The 23289-nt window shown below is 46.1% G+C and overlaps 2 protein-coding genes across 3 annotated transcripts in view; one reads left to right on the top strand and one right to left on the bottom strand.

The window, feature by feature from the left end:
• The window catches only part of kcnip1a (Kv channel interacting protein 1 a), a 73609-nt gene extending 59592 nt beyond the window's left edge, over positions 1-14017 (top strand). For both annotated transcript variants that reach the window (XM_029771259.1, XM_029771260.1), the window contains exons 2-7: positions 9486-9610; positions 9746-9815; positions 10327-10397; positions 10549-10656; positions 10780-10947; positions 13000-14017. In XM_029771259.1, the coding sequence (XP_029627119.1) occupies positions 9486-9610; positions 9746-9815; positions 10327-10397; positions 10549-10656; positions 10780-10947; positions 13000-13047 (590 nt within the window). In that variant the 3' untranslated portion in view covers positions 13048-14017. The remainder of the gene's footprint in view (positions 1-9485; positions 9611-9745; positions 9816-10326; positions 10398-10548; positions 10657-10779; positions 10948-12999) is intronic.
• A 60-nt stretch (positions 14018-14077) lies between these two features.
• LOC115205361 (T-cell leukemia homeobox protein 3-like) lies at positions 14078-22660 on the bottom strand. The gene is made up of 3 exons (XM_029771258.1): positions 21842-22660; positions 20316-20550; positions 14078-15192 (listed from the first exon to the last, which is right to left on the bottom strand). Exons 1-3 carry the CDS (start codon positions 22233-22235, stop codon positions 15009-15011), a joined length of 813 nt encoding a protein of 270 aa, XP_029627118.1. The 5' UTR covers positions 22236-22660; the 3' UTR covers positions 14078-15008.
• Positions 22661-23289: the final 629 nt, after the last annotated feature.

The raw sequence follows: 23289 nt of genomic DNA, 5'->3' as shown, positions 1-23289 counted from the left end.
TGGGGGTTATCCACATTGTGACTGAGTAGTTACCACTGGGGGTTAACCACATTGAGGTTGAGGTGAGTAGTTATCACTGGGGGTTATCCACGTTGAGGTTGAGGTGAGTAGTTACCACTGGGGGTTAACCACTTTGAGGGTGAGGTGAGTAGTTACCACTGGGGGTTATCCACGTTGAGGGTGAGGTGAGTAGTTACTACTGGGGGTTACCAACGTTGAGGTTGAGTAGTTGCCACTGGGGGTTATCCACATTGAGGCTGAGTAGCTACCACAGGGGTTATCCACATTGAGGCTGAGTAGTTACCACAGGAGTTATCCACATTGAGGCTGAGTAGTTACCACTGGGGGTTATCCACGTTGAGGGTGAGTAGTTACTACTGGGGGTAATCCACGTTGTGGATGAGTAGTTACCACTGGGGGTGATCCTCGTTGTGGGTGAGTAGTTACCACGGGGGTTATCCACGTTGAGGGTGAGTAGATACCATGGGGGTTATCCACGTTGAGGGTGAGTAGTTACCATGGGCGTTATCCACGTTGAGGGTGAGTAGTTACCATGGGGGTTATCCACGTTGAGGGTGAGTAGTTACCACTGGGGGTTATCCACGTTGAGGGTGAGTAGTTACCATGGGGGTTATCCACGTTGTGGGTGAGTAGTTACCACTGGGGGTTATCCACGTTGAGGATGAGTAGTTACCACTGGGGGTGATCCTCGATGTGGGTGAGTAGTTACCACGGGGGTTATCCATATTGAGGGTGAGTAGCTACCACTGGGGGTTATCCACGTTGAGGGTGAGTAGTTACCACGAGGGTGATCCTTGTTGTGGGTGAGTAGTTACCACGTGGGTTGTCCATATTGAGGGTGAGTAGCTACCACTGGGGATTATCCACATTGTGGGTGAGTAGTTACCACTGGGGGTTATCCACATTGTGACTGAGTAGTTACCACTGGGGGTTAACCACATTGAGGTTGAGGTGAGTAGTTATCACTGGGGGTTATCCACGTTGAGGTTGAGGTGAGCAGTTACCACTGGGGGTTAACCACGTTGAGGGTGAGGTGAGTAGTTACCACTGGGTGTTATCCACGTTGAGGGTGAGGTGAGTAGTTACTACTGGGGGTTATCCACGTTGAGGTTGAGTAGTTGCCACTGGGGGTTATCCACATTGAGGCTGAGTAGCTACCACAGGGGTTATCCACATTGAGGCTGAGTAGTTACCACTGGGGGTTATCCACATTGAGGCTGAGTAGCTACCACAGGGGTTATCCACATTGAGGCTGAGTAGTTACCACTGGGGGTTATCCACATTGAGGCTGAGTAGCTACCATTGGGTGTTATCCACGTTGATGGTGAGAAGTTACCACTGGGGGTTATCCACATTGAGGCTGAGTAGCTACCATTGGGTGTTATCCACGTTGATGGTGAGAAGTTACCACTGGGGGTTATCCACATTGTGACTGAGTAGTTACCACTGGGGGTTATCCACGTTGAGGGTGAGTAGTTACTACTGGGGGTAATCCACGTTGTGGATGAGTAGTTACCACTGGGGGTGATCCTCGTTGTGGGTGAGTAGTTACCACGGGGGTTATCCACGTTGAGGGTGAGTAGATACCATGGGGGTTATCCACGTTGAGGGTGAGTAGTTACCATGGGCGTTATCCACGTTGAGGGTGAGTAGTTACCATGGGGGTTATCCACGTTGAGGGTGAGTAGTTACCACTGGGGGTTATCCACGTTGAGGGTGAGTAGTTACCATGGGGGTTATCCACGTTGTGGGTGAGTAGTTACCACTGGGGGTTATCCACGTTGAGGATGAGTAGTTACCACTGGGGGTGATCCTCGATGTGGGTGAGTAGTTACCACGGGGGTTATCCATATTGAGGGTGAGTAGCTACCACTGGGGGTTATCCACGTTGAGGGTGAGTAGTTACCACGAGGGTGATCCTTGTTGTGGGTGAGTAGTTACCACGTGGGTTGTCCATATTGAGGGTGAGTAGCTACCACTGGGGATTATCCACATTGTGGGTGAGTAGTTACCACTGGGGGTTATCCACATTGTGACTGAGTAGTTACCACTGGGGGTTAACCACATTGAGGTTGAGGTGAGTAGTTATCACTGGGGGTTATCCACGTTGAGGTTGAGGTGAGCAGTTACCACTGGGGGTTAACCACGTTGAGGGTGAGGTGAGTAGTTACCACTGGGTGTTATCCACGTTGAGGGTGAGGTGAGTAGTTACTACTGGGGGTTATCCACGTTGAGGTTGAGTAGTTGCCACTGGGGGTTATCCACATTGAGGCTGAGTAGCTACCACAGGGGTTATCCACATTGAGGCTGAGTAGTTACCACTGGGGGTTATCCACATTGAGGCTGAGTAGCTACCACAGGGGTTATCCACATTGAGGCTGAGTAGTTACCACTGGGGGTTATCCACATTGAGGCTGAGTAGCTACCATTGGGGGTTATCCACGATGAGGTTGAGGTGAGCAGTTACCACTGGGGGTTAACCACGTTGAGGGTGAGGTGAGTAGTTACCACTGGGTGTTATCCACGTTGAGGGTGAGGTGAGTAGTTACTACTGGGGGTTATCCACGTTGAGGTTGAGTAGTTGCCACTGGGGGTTATCCACATTGAGGCTGAGTAGTTACCACAGGGGTTATCCACATTGAGGCTGAGTAGTTACCACTGGGGGTTATCCACATTGAGGCTGAGTAGCTACCACAGGGGTTATCCACATTGAGGCTGAGTAGTTACCACTGGGGGTTATCCACATTGAGGCTGAGTAGCTACCATTGGGTGTTATCCACGTTGATGGTGAGAAGTTACCACTGGGGGTTATCCACATTGAGGCTGAGTAGCTACCATTGGGTGTTATCCACGTTGATGGTGAGAAGTTACCACTGGGGGTTATCCACATTGTGACTGAGTAGTTACCACAGGGGTTATCCACATTGAGGCTGAGTAGTTACCACTGGGGGTGATCCTCATTGTGGGTGAGTAGTTACCACTGCGGGTTATCCACGTTGATCGTGAGTAGGTACCCCTGATGGCAATCCACATTGAGGCTGAGTAGTTACCACTCGGGGTTATCGATGTTGTGGGTGAGTAGTTACCACTGGGGGTTATCCACGTTGAGGCTGAGTTGTTACCACTGGGGGTTATCCACGTTGATTTTGAGTAGTTACCACAGGGGTTATCCACATTGAGGCTGAGTATTTGCCACTGGGGGTTATCCACGTTGAGGCTGAGTAGTTACAACTTGGGGTTATCCACGTTGTGGGTGAGTAGTTACCACTGGGGGTGATCCACGTTGTGACTGAGTAGTTACCACAGGGGTTATCCACATTGAGGCTGAGTAGTTACCACTGGGGGTGATCCACGTTGTGACTGAGTAGTTACCACAGGGGTTATCCACATTGAGGCTCAGTAGGTCCCACTGGGGGTTATCCACATTGAGGCTGAGTAGTTAACACTGGGGGTGATCCACGTTGTGACTGAGTAGTTACCACGTGGGTTGTCCATATTGAGGGTGAGTAGTTACCACTGGGGGTGATCCTCATTGTGGGTGAGTAGTTACCACTGGCGGTTAACCACATTTAGGTTGAGGTGAGTAGTTACCACTGGGGGTTAACCACATTGAGGTGGAGGTGAGTAGTTGCCACTGGGGGTTAACCACATTGAGGTGGAGGTGAGTAGTTACCACTGGGGGTTAACCACATTGAGGTTGAGGTGAGTAGTTACCACTGTCGGTTAACCACATTGAGGTTGAGGTGAGTAGTTACCACTGGGGGTTATCCACGTTGAGGATGAGTAGTTACCACTGGGGGTGATCCTCGATGTGGGTGAGTAGTTACCACGGGGGTTATCCATATTGAGGGTGAGTAGCTACCACTGGGGGTTATCCACGTTGAGGGTGAGTAGTTACCACGAGGGTGATCCTTGTTGTGGGTGAGTAGTTACCACGTGGGTTGTCCATATTGAGGGTGAGTAGCTACCACTGGGGGTTATCCACATTGTGGGTGAGTAGTTACCACTGGGGGTTATCCACATTGTGAATGAGTAGTTACCACTGGGGGTTAACCACATTGAGGTTGAGGTGAGTAGTTATCACTGGGAGTTATCCACGTTGAGGTTGAGGTGAGTAGTTACCACTGGGGGTTAACCACGTTGAGGGTGAGGTGAGTAGTTACCACTGGGTGTTATCCACGTTGAGGGTGAGGTGAGTAGTTACTACTGGGGGTTACCAACGTTGAGGTTGAGTAGTTGCCACTGGGGGTTATCCACATTGAGGCTGAGTAGCTACCACAGGGGTTATCCACATTGAGGCTGAGTAGTTACCACTGGGGGTTATCCACATTGAGGCTGAGTAGCTACCACAGGGGTTATCCACATTGAGGCTGAGTAGTTACCACTGGGGGTTATCCACATTGAGGCTGAGTAGCTACCATTGGGTGTTATCCACGTTGATGGTGAGAAGTTACCACTGGGGGTTATCCACATTGAGGCTGAGTAGCTACCATTGGGTGTTATCCACGTTGATGGTGAGAAGTTACCACTGGGGGTTATCCACATTGTGACTGAGTAGTTACCACAGGGGTTATCCACATTGAGGCTGAGTAGTTACCACTGGGGGTGATCCTCATTGTGGGTGAGTAGTTACCACTGCGGGTTATCCACGTTGATCGTGAGTAGTTACCCCTGATGGCAATCCACATTGAGGCTGAGTAGTTACCACTCGGGGTTATCGATGTTGTGGGTGAGTAGTTACCACTGGGGGTTATCCACGTTGAGGCTGAGTTGTTACCACTGGGGGTTATCCACGTTGATTTTGAGTAGTTACCACAGGGGTTATCCACATTGAGGCTGAGTATTTGCCACTGGGGGTTATCCACGTTGAGGCTGAGTAGTTACAACTTGGGGTTATCCACGTTGTGGGTGAGTAGTTACCACTGGGGGTGATCCACATTGTGACTGAGTAGTTACCACAGGGGTTATCCACATTGAGGCTGAGTAGTTACCACTGGGGGTGATCCACGTTGTGACTGAGTAGTTACCACAGGGGTTATCCACATTGAGGCTCAGTAGTTACCACTGGGGGTTATCCACATTGAGGCTGAGTAGTTACCACTGGGGGTGATCCACGTTGTGACTGAGTAGTTACCACGTGGGTTGTCCATATTGAGGGTGAGTAGTTACCACTGGGGGTGATCCTCATTGTGGGTGAGTAGTTACCACTGGCGGTTAACCACATTGAGGTTGAGGTGAGTAGTTACCACTGGGGGTTAACCACATTGAGGTGGAGGTGAGTAGTTGCCACTGGGGGTTAACCACATTGAGGTGGAGGTGAGTAGTTACCACTGGGGGTTAACCACATTGAGGTTGAGGTGAGTAGTTACCACTGGCGGTTAACCACATTGAGGTTGAGGTGAGTAGTTACCACTGGGGGTTATCCACGTTGAGGATGAGTAGTTACCACTGGGGGTGATCCTCGATGTGGGTGAGTAGTTACCACGGGGGTTATCCATATTGAGGGTGAGTAGCTACCACTGGGGGTTATCCACGTTGAGGGTGAGTAGTTACCACGAGGGTGATCCTTGTTGTGGGTGAGTAGTTACCACGTGGGTTGTCCATATTGAGGGTGAGTAGCTACCACTGGGGGTTATCCACATTGTGGGTGAGTAGTTACCACTGGGGGTTATCCACATTGTGAATGAGTAGTTACCACTGGGGGTTAACCACATTGAGGTTGAGGTGAGTAGTTATCACTGGGGGTTATCCACGTTGAGGTTGAGGTGAGTAGTTACCACTGGGGGTTAACCACGTTGAGGGTGAGGTGAGTAGTTACCACTGGGTGTTATCCACGTTGAGGGTGAGGTGAGTAGTTACTACTGGGGGTTACCAACGTTGAGGTTGAGTAGTTGCCACTGGGGGTTATCCACATTGAGGCTGAGTAGCTACCACAGGGGTTATCCACATTGAGACTGAGTAGTTACCACTGGGGGTTATCCACATTGAGGCTGAGTAGCTACCACAGGGGTTATCCACATTGAGGCTGAGTAGTTACCACTGGGGGTTATCCACATTGAGGCTGAGTAGCTACCATTGGGTGTTATCCATGTTGATGGTGAGAAGTTACCACTGGGGGTTATCCACATTGAGGCTGAGTAGCTACCATTGGGTGTTATCCACGTTGATGGTGAGAAGTTACCACTGGGGGTTATCCACATTGTGACTGAGTAGATACCACAGGGGTTATCCACATTGTGACTGAGTAGTTACCACAGGGGTTATCCACATTGAGGCTGAGTAGTTACCACTGGGGGTGATCCTCATTGTGGGTGAGTAGTTACCACTGCGGGTTATCCACGTTGATCGTGAGTAGTTACCCCTGATGGCAATCCACGTTGAGGCTGAGTAGTTACCACTCGGGGTTATCGATGTTGTGGGTGAGTAGTTACCACTGGGAGTTATCCACGTTGAGGCTGAGTTGTTACCACTGGGGGTTATCCACATTGATTTTGAGTAGTTACCACAGGGGTTATCCACATTGAGGCTGAGTATTTGCCACTGGGGGTTATCCACGTTGAGGCTGAGTAGTTACAACTTGGGGTTATCCACGTTGTGGGTGAGTAGTTACCACTGGGGGTGATCCACGTTGTGACTGAGTAGTTACCACAGGGGTTACCCACATTGAGGCTCAGTAGTTACCACTGGGGGTTATCCACATTGAGGCTGAGTAGCTACCATTGGGTGTTATCCACGTTGATGGTGAGAAGTTACCACTGGGGGTTATCCACATTGTGACTGAGTAGATACCACAGGGGTTATCCACATTGTGACTGAGTAGTTACCACAGGGGTTATCCACATTGAGGCTGAGTAGTTACCACTGGGGGTGATCCTCATTGTGGGTGAGTAGTTACCACTGCGGGTTATCCACGTTGATCGTGAGTAGTTACCCCTGATGGCAATCCACGTTGAGGCTGAGTAGTTACCACTCGGGGTTATCGATGTTGTGGGTGAGTAGTTACCACTGGGAGTTATCCACGTTGAGGCTGAGTTGTTACCACTGGGGGTTATCCACATTGAGGCTGAGTATTTGCCACTGGGGGTTATCCACGTTGAGGCTGAGTAGTTACAACTTGGGGTTATCCACGTTGTGGGTGAGTAGTTACCACTGGGGGTGATCCACGTTGTGACTGAGTAGTTACCACAGGGGTTATCCACATTGAGGCTGAGTAGTTACCACTGGGGGTGATCCACGTTGTGACTGAGTAGTTACCACAGGGGTTATCCACATTGAGGCTCAGTAGTTACCACTGGGGGTTATCCACATTGAGGCTGAGTAGTTACCACTGGGGGTGATCCACGTTGTGACTGAGTAGTTACCACGTGGGTTGTCCATATTGAGGGTGAGTAGTTACCACTGGGGGTGATCCTCATTGTGGGTGAGTAGTTACCACTGGCGGTTAACCACATTGAGGTTGAGGTGAGTAGTTACCACTGGGGGTTAACCACATTGAGGTGGAGGTGAGTAGTTACCACTGGGGGTTAACCACATTGAGGTGGAGGTGAGTAGTTACCACTGGGGGTTAACCACATTGAGGTTGAGGTGAGTAGTTACCACTGGCGGTTAACCACATTGAGGTTGAGGTGAGTAGTTACCACTGGGGGTTAACCACATTGAGGTGGAGGTGAGTAGTTACCACTGGGGGTTATCCACATTGAGGATGAGTAGTTACCACTGGGGGTGATCCTCGATGTGGGTGAGTAGTTACCACGGGGGTTATCCATATTGAGGGTGAGTAGCTACCACTGGGGGTTATCCACGTTGAGGGTGAGTAGTTACCACGAGGGTGATCCTTGTTGTGGGTGAGTAGTTACCACGTGGGTTGTCCATATTGAGGGTGAGTAGCTACCACTGGGGGTTATCCACATTGTGGGTGAGTAGTTACCACTGGGGGTTATCCACATTGTGAATGAGTAGTTACCACTGGGGGTTAACCACATTGAGGTTGAGGTGAGTAGTTATCACTGGGGGTTATCCACGTTGAGGTTGAGGTGAGTAGTTACCACTGGGGGTTAACCACGTTGAGGGTGAGGTGAGTAGTTACCACTGGGTGTTATCCACGTTGAGGGTGAGGTGAGTAGTTACTACTGGGGGTTACCAACGTTGAGGTTGAGTAGTTGCCACTGGGGGTTATCCACATTGAGGCTGAGTAGCTACCACAGGGGTTATCCACATTGAGGCTGAGTAGTTACCACTGGGGGTTATCCACATTGAGGCTGAGTAGCTACCACAGGGGTTATCCACATTGAGGCTGAGTAGTTACCACTGGGGGTTATCCACATTGAGGCTGAGTAGCTACCATTGGGTGTTATCCATGTTGATGGTGAGAAGTTACCACTGGGAGTTATCCACATTGAGGCTGAGTAGCTACCATTGGGTGTTATCCACGTTGATGGTGAGAAGTTACCACTGGGGGTTAACCACATTGAGGTTGAGGTGAGTAGTTACCACTGGGGGTTAACCACGTTGAGGTGGAGGTGAGTAGTTACCACTGGCGGTTAACCACATTGAGGTTGAGGTGAGTAGTTACCACTGGGGGTTAACCACGTTGAGGTGGAGGTGAGTAGTTACCACTGGGGGTTAACCACATTGAGGTGGAGGTGAGTAGTTACCACTGGGGGTTAACCACATTGAGCTTGAGGTGAGTAGTTACCACTGGGGGTTAACCACATTGAGGTTGAGGTGAGTAGTTACCACTGGGGGTTAACCACATTGAGGTTGATGGTGAGTAATTACCACTGGGGGTTAACCACATTGAGGTTGATGGTGAGTAATTACCACTGGCGGTTATCCACATTGAGGGTGATTAGTTTCCACTGGGGGTTATTCAGGATTTTCAACCCAGATAGTGATCCGGCATGTTACCACTGCTGAGCTTAAAGGGTCTCTCCGATTTCTGCATTGTAAAACTTTTCCATATGAATGAAGATTGCCATGAGTATTGAGAGAAAGTAGGGAGAGTGTACTACCATTACCTGTGTGTAAGACTGGTTTTGTGTGACTGTAAATTCTTAGAGAAAAGGGTTCCAAAGGGGTTCTACGGCTGTACCCATAGGAGAACCCTTTTTGGTTCCAGGTAACCCAAAAGGGTTCTACCTGGAACCAAAAAGGGTTCTTCAAATGGTTCTCCTATTGGGACAGTTGAAGTACCCTTTTAGATTCTAGGTAGCACCTTTATTTCTAAGAGTATACAGATCATTGAACAGTGACTTGGTCAGGTGACTGAGGTGGAGGAACACAGGGACTTCTACACTGACCTCACTCTCACTCTCTCTCTGAGATCCATCTCATCTCTGTGCTATTGTGTCCTCCCTTCTCTCTCTTTCCCTACCTACAGTGTTGCTCCTTTCTATAGCTGATGAAAATGCAACATTTTGTGTAAATTCCTTCTGATGATATTGATGCTCTTTCTCTCTCTCTAGATAAAATAGATGATGATTTTGAGTTGAGCATTGTGTGTCATCGGCCAGAAGGGCTGGATAAACTAGAGGCTCAGACCAACTTCAGCAAGCAAGAGCTGCAAGTGCTCTACCGAGGCTTCAAAAACGTATGTAGTCAATCTATGCGTGTGACTCCATTTCTCCATTACTTCATCACTTAGTGTCCGTCACTCTCTCTGTGGCTGATCTCTCTCTTTTCGCTCTATTTTCTCTGTCTTTCTCTGCCTCTCTCTCCATCGTAGGAGTGCCCTAGTGGGGTGGTGAATGAGGACACCTTCAAACAAATATACGCACAGTTCTTTCCCCATGGAGGTAGGGAATGAGTTTGTGTCTGTGTGTACATAACCTTTAAAGGTGTGGAGTTGTGCAGTGGATTTGTGTTATGATCACATAAAGAGTAATACGTACATTACGTGGCCAAAATTATGTGGACACCTGCTAGTCCAACATCTCACTCGATCCCGTTCTGTGAACTTGTGTGGCCTAGCACTTCACGGCTGAGCCGTTGTTGCACCTAGACGTTTACACTTCACAATAACAGCACTTACAGTTGACCTGGGCAGCTGTAGCAGGGCTGAGATTTGACGAACTGACTTGTTGGAAAGGTGGCATCATATGACGGTGCCACGTTGAAAGTCATTGCGCTCTTCAGTACGGGCCATTCTACTGCCAGTGTTTGTCTATGGAGATTGCATGGCGGTGTGCTCAATTTTATACACCTGTCAGCAATGGGTGTGGCTGAAATAGCCAAATCCACTAATTTGAAGGGGTGTCCACATACTTTTGTATACATAGTGTATCTCTTCTCTCCAATGCTCTGCAGATGCCAGTACCTACGCACACTACCTGTTCAACGCCTTTGACTCAGCACACAGTGGATCCATCAAGTTTGAGGTTAACATTCCTCTACTGTCTCTCTACTCCCCCCCTCTCTCTTTCTCTTTCTCACAATCATCAGATGACTAACCTTTTTGTATTCTGGATCATTCTTCAACTTGTTCTCTCCAGTAAGGCATCTCATTTTGTCACTCTCTCCCTCCTCCAGGACTTTATCATGGCGTTGTCCACCCTGCTGAGGGGTTCAGTGAGGGAGAAACTGACGTGGACGTTCAACCTGTATGACATCAACAGAGATGGCTACATCAACAAGGAGGTGTGTGTGTACTTAAATATTGCGTGTGTTTATTTCACCATTTAGCAACGACAGGCAAATATTATTGCATATATTTTGCTTCATATGCTGTGGTTTTGTGTATTTTTTGTGTGTGTTTTACAGGAGATGACAGACATCGTCAGAGCGATATATGACATGATGGGGAAGTACACCTACCCTGCCCTGAAGACAGACACTCCCAAACAACATGTGGATGCCTTCTTCCAGAAGATGGACAAGAACAGAGATGGAGTAGTCACTCTGGATGAGTTCATTCTGTCCTGCCAGGAGGTCAACTTTCTCTACATTTATATGATCATCACTGTTCCACCCACTTATTCTTGTCTTTTATTGTAGTTTGAGGGTTTTGGATGGATCAAATTCAATGATCAACTGACCAACTCCACGGCCATGTGTCAACTCAACCACTTTTGGTTTGCTTCTAACCATCTACCATCTCTATGTCAACAACAAACATCTGACCAATCAGATTAGAACAAGGTAGCTGCTAGGCAGATAATCAATTATCGTTACAGTTCCAAACACTGTTGTGTAGTTTCATAGTTTAGAAGTACACAACAGTGACTTAGGGTTATTTTATGAGGTATAATATTATTTTCTATTTGCCCCTTCTGTAGGTCTTCACCTTTTTAACTTCTTCATTCGGTCCACCAAAGATTTAGAATGAAGATCTCACAGCCTGGAAAATGTAATGGAAACCGTTCGGGCTCAGAATGCTCAAAACACATTCGGCTTGTCATAAAGTCACCTGAAATTTACTCCAGTCACTGTGTGGGGGAGAAATCCACAATATTCGGTCAAATCCTATGGCTCTCCCATCAAATCAAATGAAATCAATCTGTATTTGTCACCACAACAGACGTTGACCTTACAGTGAAATGCTTACTTTCAAGCCCAACAGTGCAGTTTTAAGAAAAAATACCCCCCCAAAAATAACATTAAAAAAATCTAAGCAACAAATAATTAAACAGCAGCAGTAACATAACAATAGCGAAGCTACATACAGGGGGTACCGTTACAGAGTCAATGTGCGGGGGCACCGGTTAGTCAAGGTAATTGAGGTAATGTGTACATGTAGGTAGAGTTAAAGTGACTATGCATAGATAATAAACAGAGAGTAGCAATGCAAATAGTTTGGGTAGCCATTTGATTAGATGTTCAGGAGTCTTATGGCTTGGGTGTAGAAGCTGTTTAGAAGCCTCTTGGACCTAGACTTGGCGCTCTGGTACCGCTTGCCGTGCGGTAGCAGAGAAAACAGTCTATGACTAGAGTGGCTGGAGTCTGACAATTTTTAGGGCCTTCCTCTGACACCGCCTGGTATAGAGGTCCTGGATGGCAGGAAGCTTGGCCCCAGTGATGTACTGGGCCGTACGCACTACCCTCTGTAGTGCCTTGTGGTCAGAGGCCGAGCAGTTGCCATACCAGGGAGTGATGCAACCACTCAGGATGCTCTCGATGGTGCAGCTGTAGAACCTTTTGAGGATCTGAGGACCCATGCTAAATCTTTTCAGTCTCCTGAGGGGGAATAGGTTTTGTTGTGCCCTCTTCATGACTGTCTTGGTATGCTTGGACCATGATAGTTTGTTGGTGATGTGGACACCAAGGAACTTGAAGCTCTCAAGCTGCTCCACTACAGCCCCATCGATGAGAATAGAGGCGTGCTCGGTCCTTCTTTTCCTGTAGTCCACAATCATCTCCTTTGTCTTGATCACGTTGAGGGAGTTGTCCTGGCACCACACGGCCAGGTCTCTGACCTCCTCCCTATAGGCTGTCTCGTCGTTGTTGGTGATCAGGCCTACCACTGTTGTGTCATTCACAAACTTAAGGATGGTGTTGGAGTCGTGCCTGGCCGTGCAGTCATGAGGGAACATGGAGTACAGGAGGGGACTGAGCACGCACCCCTGAGGGGTCCCTGTGTTGAGGATCAGCGTGGCGGATGTGTTGTTACCTACCCTTACCACCTGGGGGCAGCATGTCAGGAAGTCCAGGATTCCGTTGCAGAAGGAAGTGTTTAGTCCCAGGGTCCTTAGCTTAGCATAGGCATCAATGTGATAGCAGCTGGTTTTGTTTGACTAAACTCCCTTCCTCCCTCTTGCCCCGCTAACCCTGCCCCAACCAGAAAAAACAAGCATATGAGGCGTCTTGCTTTCTGTACTGTCTCTGCTGTTCACATTGCTGTCCCTTGCTATCTTCTCCTCTGTCTTTGTTGCCCCCTCGTGGTGGTTATGAGAACTGCAAGTTCAGAGGTATCTTTTTTTTAAATCATTTTTTTCCACCTGATATTAAATCAGCTCTCCTTTTTTCCATACTTTATTTTCTTAGGACGAAAACATCATGAGGTCCCTGCAGCTCTTCAAAAATGTCATATAGACCACACAGAGAAAAGGAGAGAAAAGACACAGAGAAAGAAAGACCGGGAGGGATTGGAAGAGATGCTTGAACTGTGAGAAGGAAAAGCAGCCCGCCATTTAATGGAAAAAAGAGGCACAAATAAACGTTGTTGTCACCATGGTTACGAGAGGTACTCGACTCCGGCTGCCCAACAACAGCTATACACACCAGTCGTGTGGCACAGTGTCTCACCATCATGTTACCATGGCAGTGACCATCAACAGGCTGGGTATTGCTCTTGCCCTTGACCTCTGACCCCTGTACCTGTTTTTGAACTTCTTGTGACCCTGTAACCTTTCACCCTAGTCCTCTCTGTCTTGTTCTGTTGTTATGGTTACTGATCTCTCTGAGAGTGTATATCACACCTGTTAGTGTACCTACTGACATAAACACACACAGATTAAGGCATACACACATACCTTGGATTGAATCCTCAATCGACTACAAATAACAAATACACAATCAGTACATTTTCATCTGTAGAATTCATCTGATCGGTAATTGACCTTTAAGAAAAATACATTTGAACCAAGTCAGTCGTAACCCTGCTAAACGCAGAAGTCCTACCGAATGTGTGTTAGTGTTATTCAATGTTTTTGGTGTTGTGGTGACTTGTGTCATAGTGTTTTTGGCTTCTATCTTTCTGTCTGCAATGAGCTCTTTTCATCTGTTTCGTGGTTGGTCTCTTTATCTGTCAATCTAAGTCATGGCCAGACGACATCCCGCCCACAGAGCCTGGATTGGATGTTATGTGGCCTATGATAGACATATACAGTGGTAGGAAGTTATTGCAAGTCCCATTTTGAAGTGTGTTCTTATGTGGGATATTACGACTGTACAGTAACAACTCTCAAGACAATACCCAACCACTCACTGTGACCAGAGAGAGAGAGAGAGAGACCTTGTCACTGAAAATACAGGAATAAAGCCATGAGAGATGACAATAGCCTAATCAATGTGAAGACTTACTGACAAGAAAATACAAAATCCCTTTCCTCACAGTTATCTCACAGAAAACATCAGTGTATTGAAATGTGGTACAAAATGATATTTAACAAACTTTTCTGAAAAAATAGTGACGTTTGATATGTCTTCTTTGAGTAAAACAAAGCTTTCCATTCATGTGTGTACACCACAGGCAACAAATGAAGAGTTCTCAAGTGAAGAGTGTATATCGGTATTTACATATCTACATCCCAAGTACAAATGACGATACATTTACACCCACATCCTCATAGGAAATGAGTCACAAATGGAACATTTGAGGATGTTTTAGTTTCATACTTTACCGACATTACATGCATCACTCTTCCACCTCTCTACTCTCTACCTCTCACACATGGCTCCTCCTGTCCATCCCTCAGTTCCCTGTCACTTGAGTCTACAATCTGTCTTTAGTCATAGAGTCATAGAGCTTGTTCCATGTTGCTGCCGACAGTGCTGACTGATCTATAAATCACCTTGCATCATAAATAACTACACATTCTTATCTGTAGATCAGTCAGTCGGTAACCATTTACCCACAATGCACCATGGATTTGACGCTCTCGAACACAGCCACAGTGTGGAATGTAACATAAGGCCAGATAGGGTGCTTGGCTAGTGTAGATAGACCAAGATAGGGCTCAATCTAAGGATGAGGGGTTGGGTGTAGTAGTAGGGCTATCAGGCACCTTGTGTCCACACAGTCTCAAAGGGGCATCACACACTGTCCATAATCTCCACTTTGCCACTAACAACTGAGCTAGGGTCAAATCATTCAATTCCTCGTCTTAACAATTGGGAAGGATGGCCAAATACGTGACCCTGGATCAGTGGTTATGGGAGACTTACTCCCTCTCCTCGGCCCAGGGCTGCAGGTTCCTCCTACTCCCTCTCCTCGGCCCAGGGCTGCAGGTTCCTCCTACTCCCTCTCCTCGGCCCAGGGCTGCAGGTTCCTCCTACTCCCTCTCCTCGGCCCAGGGCTGGAGGTTCTGCAGGGCATACAAGGAGGAGTTATGTGAGCACAGCGTGTCGAAGCCTGCTGATTCGTTGAGGGACTTGTGGAGGGCGTCGGCCTGCAGCTGTAGGATTAGCCGATTGGCCTGTTGACGCTCAGCCTCCCGCTCCTCTGCTGTCTGTCTCCTAAAACAGAGAAAGAGAGAGATTAGGCCTACTTGCTTACAATCTAATTATGAACATAGAATACTTCTAATATGTTGAAATTCAACAATGGTCAAACTTATGTAGCCTAGTGGACGTTTATATACCATCTCAACTTTCCTTAGGCATCTAGGCCTAAAGCTTCATTTTTCTGAAGGCACTGTATAATTGCAGATGACTTGATAAACTATAGGTCTAGGCCAAACAGACTTGGTGTGAGGACTGACGCTGGAAACAAGAAGCAAGTACAGGGAGTGAACATTTAATGGAAAACGGCCATCAAACAAAACAAGAACAGCGTCTGGACGGGGGGAACAAAACGACATGACGACAATAATTCTGACATGGGGATCCAACTGAGGAACAGACAGATATAGAGGGGCAATCAACAAACGTGAAGGAGTCCAGGTGAGTCCAATTAGAGCAGATGCGCGTAATGATGGTGACAGGTGTGCGTAATGAAGGGCAGCCTGGCACCCTCAAGCTCAGAGAGGGGAAGGGGGAGAAGGCGTGACAGTGCCCCCCCCCTCTAGGGGCCCCACCTGGCATCCCACCTGGGTGAACCTGACGGGCCAGGCCGAGGCATTGTCGCTGTACTAGCGGACAGAGGCGTAGGCGTGGGAGCCTAACGATCCAGCTGAGACATGGGAGCCTGACGAGCCGGCTCAGGCATGGGCGCCTGATGGGCCGGCTGAGGCATGACGTGGAATGGGAGCCTGCTGAGCCAACCGAGGCAATGAAAACTCTCGTGCCAACTAAGGCGTGGAAGCCCGATGAGCCAGCTGAGGCACCCCTGGTTCCATCAGTGATGGCATCCGGATCCAACTTCACCACCAAAAACAAAAAACAAGAACTCCCTGATGCTTCAAATACTGGTGTCAGCATTCTGTAAGGACTGACGCCGGAGACGAGAAGCAAGTACAGTGAGTGAACATTTAATGGAAAACAGACATCAAACAAAACAAGAACAGCACCTGGACGGGGGAACGAAACAACATGATAACAATAATGCTGACAGGGGGAACCAACTGAGAAACAGACAGATATAGAGGGGAAATCAACAAAATGAAGGAGTCCAGGTGAGTCCAATGAGCGCAGATGCGCGTAATGACGGTGACAGGTGTGCGTAATGAAGGGCAGCCTGGCGCCCTCGAGCTCCAGAGAGGGGAAGCGGGAGCAGGTGTGACACTTGGGCTGATCTTACCATCCTGTTTTCTCCTGACTTATTCTGTTAGGCCTACAGGATTGTCCAATAATTTTTGGGGCAGAAGAATTAGGGATCTACCAGCTGTTCAGTTCGATTGAACGTTCGCTGTGTTGCATAATAGTTTGAACTGAACGACATCTTTCACCAAAGCTTTCTTCGGCATTCTTGAGCAGACTTTGAGGTACATTTGCTCCATTTGGTGGGTGTGGCAGGGTGTGACTTGAAGCAATGAGTGACGTATTTAAAGAGCAGTGGCCATGCTGACAGCTTGCCTGGCTACCCAGGCTCCTTAATTCGGCCAAATTCTATGCCACGCCCACGGACGTTTGTTTTCTTACCTGCAATGAGTCTGGATAAAACATTTTGCTCAACTTATTTAGGCTTGCCATAACAAAGGGGTTGAATACTTATTGACTCAAGACCTATAGTTTAAAATCCATCAGCAATTATACAGTGCCTACAGAAAGTATTCACACCCTTGACTTCGTTGTGTTACAGCCTGAAATTAAAATTGATTAAATTGAGATTTTTTTTGTCACTGGCCTTCACACAATACCCCATAATTTCAAAGTGAAATTAGATTTTTTAAATGTTTACAATTGTATAAAAAATGAAAAGCTGATATGTCTTGAGTCAATAAGTATTCAACCCCTTTGTTATGGCAAGCCTAAATACGTTCAGGAGCAAACATTTGCTTAACAAGTCACATAATAATTTGCATGAAATAGTATTTAACATGATTTTTTGAATGACTACATCATCTCTGTAATGTACAGATCCCCCCCAAAAATTACTTAATTAGTACTTTGAAGTATTTTTAACTACACTACCGTTCAAAAGTTTGGGGTCACTTAGAAATTGTAACGGCTGTCGTCGGGAATAGAGGACCAAAACGCAGCAGGAATGTGGATGCTCATCTTGATATTTATTTTAAATAAAGAGAACACCAAAACAACAAAACGAAGAACGCACCAACAACAAAACAGTCTTGTCATGCTCACACAGGCAAAACAAGAAACAATCTCCCACAAACACTTAACCAAACACATACCCATATATAGGACTCTCAATCAGAGGCAACTAGAAAACACCTGCCTCCAATTGAGAGTCCAACCCCAATAACTAGACATAGAAATACAAAAGACTAGAGACCACATAGAAATACAAACATAGAACATAACCCCAAAAACCCGGAACTAACTAAACCAACACCCTACTAAATAAATCACCACCCCGAACCACATAAACAAAACACCCATGCCACGTCCTGACCAAACTACAATAACAAATAACAATTATACTGGTCAGGACGTGACAGAAATGTCCTTGTTTTTGAAAGAAAATCACATTTTTGTTCCATTAAAATAACAAAATTGATCAGAAATACAGCGTAGACATAGCTAATGTTGTAAATGACTATTGTAGCTGGAAACGGCTGATTTTTAATGGAATATCTTCATAGGCGTACAAAGGCCCATTATCAGCAACCATGACTCCTGTGTTCCAATGGCACGTTGTGTTAGCTAATCCAAGTTTATCACTTTAAAAGGCTAATTGATCATTAGAAAACCCTTTTGCAATTATGTTAGCCCAGCTGAAAACTGTTTTTCTGATTAAAGAAGCAATAAAACTGCTAACATAATTGCAAAAGGGTTTTCTAATGATCAATTAGCCTTTTAAAGTGATAAACTTGGATTAGCTAACACAACGTGCCATTGGAACACAGGAGTGATGGTTGCTGATAATGGGCCTCTGTACGCCTATGCATATATTCCATTAAAAATCAGCCGTTTCCAGCTAAAATAGTCATTTACAACATTAACAATGTCTACACTGTATTTCTGATCAATTTGATGTTATTTTAATGGACAAAAAAATGGATTTTCTTTCAAAAACAAGGACATTTCTAAGTGAGCCCAAACTTTGAAACGGTAGTGTAAATACTTTACATCACAGTTTAAAGGTGGTACAGATAGGATTTTCTTTTTCATTTTTGCATTGTATACTGAACAAGAATATAAACACAATCATTTCTATGATTTTACAGTTACAGTTCATATAAGGAAATCAGTCAATTGAAATAAATTAATTAGGCGCTAATCTATTTCTTTTACATGACTGGGAATACAGATATGCATCTGTTGGTCACAGATACCTTTAAAAAAGTAGGGGAGTAGATCAGAAAACCAGTCAGTATCTGGTGTGACCACCATTTGGCTCATGCAGCGTGACACATCTCCTTCGCATAGAGTTGATCAGGCTATTGATTGTGGCCTGTGAAATGTTGTCCCACTCCTCTTCAATGGCTGTGCAAAGTTGCTGGATATTGGCGAGAACTGGAACACACTGTCGTGCACGTCAATCCAGAGCATCCCAAACATGCTCCATGGGTGACATGTCTGGTAAATATGCAGGTCATGGAAGAACTGGGTCATTTTCAGCTTCCAGGAATTGTGTACAGATCCTTGCGACATGGGGCTGTGCATTATCATGCTGAAACATGAGGTGATGGCGGCGGATGAATGGCACGACAATGGGCCTCAGGATCTCATCACGGTTTCTCTGCATTAAAATTGCCATCAATAAAATGCAATTGTGTTTGTTTTCCGTTGCTTATGAATGCCCATACCATAACCCCACCACCACCATGGGGCACTCTGATGTTAATGTTGTGAATAACAAACCGCTCACCCACACGACGCCATACATGCTGTCTGACATATGCCTGGTGTAGTTGAAACCAGGATTCATCCATGAAGAGCACACTTCTCCAGCGTGCCAGTGGCCATCAAAGGTGAGTATTTGCCCACTTAAGTCGGTTATGATGCCAAACTGCAGTCAGGTCAAGACCCTGGTGAGAACAACGAGCATGCAGATGAGCTTCCCTGAGATGGTTTATGCCAGTTTGTGCAGAAATTCTTCGCTTGTGCAAACCCACAGTTTCATCAGCTGTCTGAGTGGCAGGTCTCAGACGATCCTGCAGGTGAGGAAGCCGGATGTAGAGGTCCTGGGCTGGTGTGCTTACATGTGGTTGTGAGGCCAGTTGGACGTACTGACAAATTCTCTAAAATGACTTTGGAGGTGGCTTATGGTAGAGAAATGTATATTAAATTACCTGGCAACAGCTTTGGTGGACATTCCTGCAGTCAGCATGTCAATTACACGCTCCCTCAAAACTTGTGTGATAATACTACACATTTTAGAGTGGCCTTTTATTGTCCCCAGCACAAGGTGCACCTGTATAATGAACATGCTGTTTAATCAGCTTCTTGATATGCCACACCTGTCAGGTGGATGGATTATCTTGGCAAAGGAGAAATGCTCACTAACAGGGATGTAAACAAATTTGCACACAACTTTTGAAAGAAATAACCTTTTTGTGCATGAGGAAGATTTCTGGTATCTTTTATTTCAGTTCATGAAATAGGACCAACCCTTTACCTGTTGTGTTTATATCTTTGTTTAGTATAATTTCAGAAAATGCTCATGATAGATCTGCTGCTAATAGTGGAATGATAGTGACTATGAAACACTTTCATTTCACTATTGCTCCAGATTTAATATGGACATTTCCTGAAATTACAATGCAAAAATCCAACAACAACAAAAATCCTATGTGTAGCACCTTTTAAAAGCAGCAGCTTTTCTGTGTTGAAATGATTTCGGCTTACTCCAACAACAGAATGGTGTGGGCGTACCCCAACAACAGAACGGTGTGGGCGTACCCCAACAACAGAACGGTGTGGGCATATACCATCGTTAAAAATATTCATGCGAGTAGACTGCTAATTGGCCAGTTCATTCTCCTCACGAGGATGACATCATCCATTGAGATGTTCAATGGACATTTACTTTAAGGTATAACTAAACATGTAAACTGTAAAATTGATAAACTGACCTCCACTTGGTCCTGCGGTTCTGGAACCAGGTCTTGACCTGCGCGTCTGTCATCTTCAGGCTCTTGGCGAGGGTGGCCCGCTCCGCGCTCGCGAGATACTTCTGCCGGTGGAAGCGCTTCTCCAACTCACAAATCTGCACACGGGAGAAGGATGTCCGTGGCTTTTTCCGTTTGGGCGGTGTGCGGTTCTGGTATGGATGACCTATCCGCCGGGTCACCGTGAATGGCACGAGAGCTGAAGGAGGGAGCAGAACAACAGACTGAACAATGAGTTTACACCGTGGATGAGTGATGTGTGTTTTGTCCTCTGACTCCTACTGTGTTGTTGTACAGTTCATACATTCTGGCGTATAGGCTAATCCTCAGCAGAAAATAAAGTTTATATTCATTATTAGCCTAGTTAGAAGAGAATTGTATTGGTTGATTTGGCGCCTGCATAAAACCGGGCGTTTCTGTTTGGGTCTACGTCGACTCATCATCTGCAATTTGCGAATATTCATTTTTAACCTTATTTTACTCGTAAATTCTCTGGGGATAAAGCCATAATATCTGTCTGGATATTAAAGTTGGGCTTCCTCTTGCGTGAGCAAACAACGACATTAAATAGTAAATACAGGGAGTCAATCATGTTGGGTTCGGCTCTGGGTGCCGAATTAGGCTATTACAAATTGAATAGGCCTACATTTGCGATCAATAGCATTATTGCCTAACATTCACACTATGGCTTACCACTCTTCGCGAGAATGTTTTCATATGTCTTTATCAGATTGTATAAACTGTTGGGTGTGAAACAAAATCCTTATATTTAATATATATATATATTTAGGCCAATAACAACAACGTGCATGAGATACATCTAAAAAATAATAATTTATCACGTCATCGGCGTTAGAAGACCCTAAACTGGAAGTGAATACAAATGGAGGCATAAAGCAATACAGTTTAAGGCTATTCTGGGTGATTTCACAATGCAATTTGATTATTGTAGCAATTATGTTCGGACAAATTTTTTTTACCACATTTTATTTGTATAGTCCTATTAAATATTTACATGTGGTTTTCGTTGCTATAAGTATTAATTCACTTTATCATGCACACGCCTTGTAAGATTAAAATATGCTAAATATGTAGAGAAATACGGAAATAGGCTACAATTTCAGTAAAATTGAATAAGTGAGTGAAGCCTACATTTTCTTACGTTTTAATGCGTAAAAGGTTGAAGATTGAATTAATGGTTATCAAAATGCTTTGTTATTTTATTGATCACATAATCTGTATTACTGTTGTTTTTATTGCCGTATCGTTATCGTTATTATTTGGCTTTTCACTTTTTTAAAGGTTATTACACATTTATTGTAAGATAAGATGTTTTGAAAATTGCCATTACGGGAAACCGGGAACATTTCGTAAATGTTCAGGTGGATAGACTAAATCACTGTGTCTGAAATGGTATGTATATATATATATATAAACAGAATAAACATGATTTGATGGGCTATAGGCTAAGGGTTCTATCGGAAAGTTACCTGATAACCTGTCCTTGGCAAACCTATAACCGACCCACGGGAAACACAGGCCTCCATACCCGGGCACAGCGCTCCCTACATGCGGCGGTCCCTCAACCGTCAACGGTCTGTGAGCGGGCACCCGGATCACTCCTCTGCTGCCCAGGCTGTGGTTCACTCCGTACAAACCAGGATCCTCTAACTGTGGTACCATACCCGAGAGGGAGATGGACAGCGCGGTGTAGGACGCTGCGCTCCCTCCAGTTGGGCTCCCCAAAAGGTAACCGTCTCCACTGCTGGTCCGGCCGCTCTCTGAGTCAGCACCGCTACTAAGTATCTGGTCGATGCCGAAGCTGATGGGTTCGTGCTGGACCGCTTTGTGAGGAGGGCTTGGGGCGCTGGGTGCGCGCTCCATCCCCACCGTTTACCGTGGGATGGCTGGACAGGATGGGAATTAAATAACGAGGTTAAACAGCCGGTTTGTGCCAAAGAGAAACTGCGGTTGGCTCCATTGTCATCCTCCGTTCAGAATCCGACCATCTGAAACTTCGGAAAGCACTCCTTCAGATCATCCTCGCGCACGCCATGAAAGTTTGATGTGCGTTTGGATAAGTCTGTGACGCTCTGTTCCATGCGTCAAAACATGTTGGTCTTGCTGCCCCCCATTCTTGTGTTTTTATTGGTTGGTGCTGTCAACCCCTTGGGGGGAGGATAATTTAACACCATAACCTAGACTGCTTTCCGACAGAGTTCATATAATTTAGTTCAATATCAGAGTATACATTTCTAAACCTTTCATTTGACCTGTTTGGACAATTCACTTGACCTAGTGTTTTATTTATTTAACCAGGCAAGTCAGTTAAGAACACATTATTATTTACAATGACTGCAGGAACAGTGGGTTAACTGCCTTGTTCAGGGGCAGAACAACAGATATTTACCTTGCCAGCTCGGGGGTTCGAGCTAGCAACCTTTCGGTAAATGGCACAACACTCTAACCACTAGGCCACCTGCCGCCCCACAGGTTTTGAAAAAAGTGCCCGGAGTCCCTGTTTTCTAACCTCCATTTTGTTGCCTTGTCATTGTCCGATCTCCATGAAAATACAGTAGGCTGTAATGAAATATATTCATTGACCTGAAATAACAGATACGAGTTGCAACGATGCCATATTTCTTACTTCCCATTGCCTTTTCCTATTTCCATACAGTTTAGTCGTTGATAATCTCTAGCTCTTGTCTCTGTCTCTTCTCTGTGACATGTCCATCCCGCAATACACATGTTGGTGGCTGCGAGTCTCTCACCGGACCTGTGGAGCAGTGAAGATGAATGCAGGCAGTTCAGTCGTCTTATTGATTTTCTACGAGGAACACGAGAGGACCTGTATTAACACAAGAGTCTATTCGTCGTGGATTGAAGTGGGCCTTGGTTAGGGCCATTGATTTGAGGTATAGAGGAAGCGAGGTTTTAC

This window comes from Salmo trutta, chromosome 13 (genome assembly GCF_901001165.1).
Source record: "Salmo trutta chromosome 13, fSalTru1.1, whole genome shotgun sequence".
Classification (NCBI taxonomy): Eukaryota; Metazoa; Chordata; class Actinopteri; order Salmoniformes; family Salmonidae; genus Salmo; species Salmo trutta.
Note: the sequence above shows the minus strand (reverse complement) of the source record. Positions and strands in the feature narration are given on the sequence as shown.

Bases quoted from the DNA above. Each gene is read 5' to 3' on its own strand.
- LOC115205361 (XM_029771258.1), bottom strand. From the start codon at position 22,235: ATGGAGCGCGCACCCAGCGCCCCAAGCCCTCCTCACAAAGCGGTCCAG. The intron at 20,551-21,841 runs GTAACTTTCCGA...TCCCTCCTTCAG, and splicing joins TGCCAAGGACAGGTTATCAG to CTCTCGTGCCATTCACGGTG. The intron at 15,193-20,315 runs GTCAGTTTATCA...TCTCTGTTTTAG, and splicing joins AACCGCAGGACCAAGTGGAG to GAGACAGACAGCAGAGGAGC.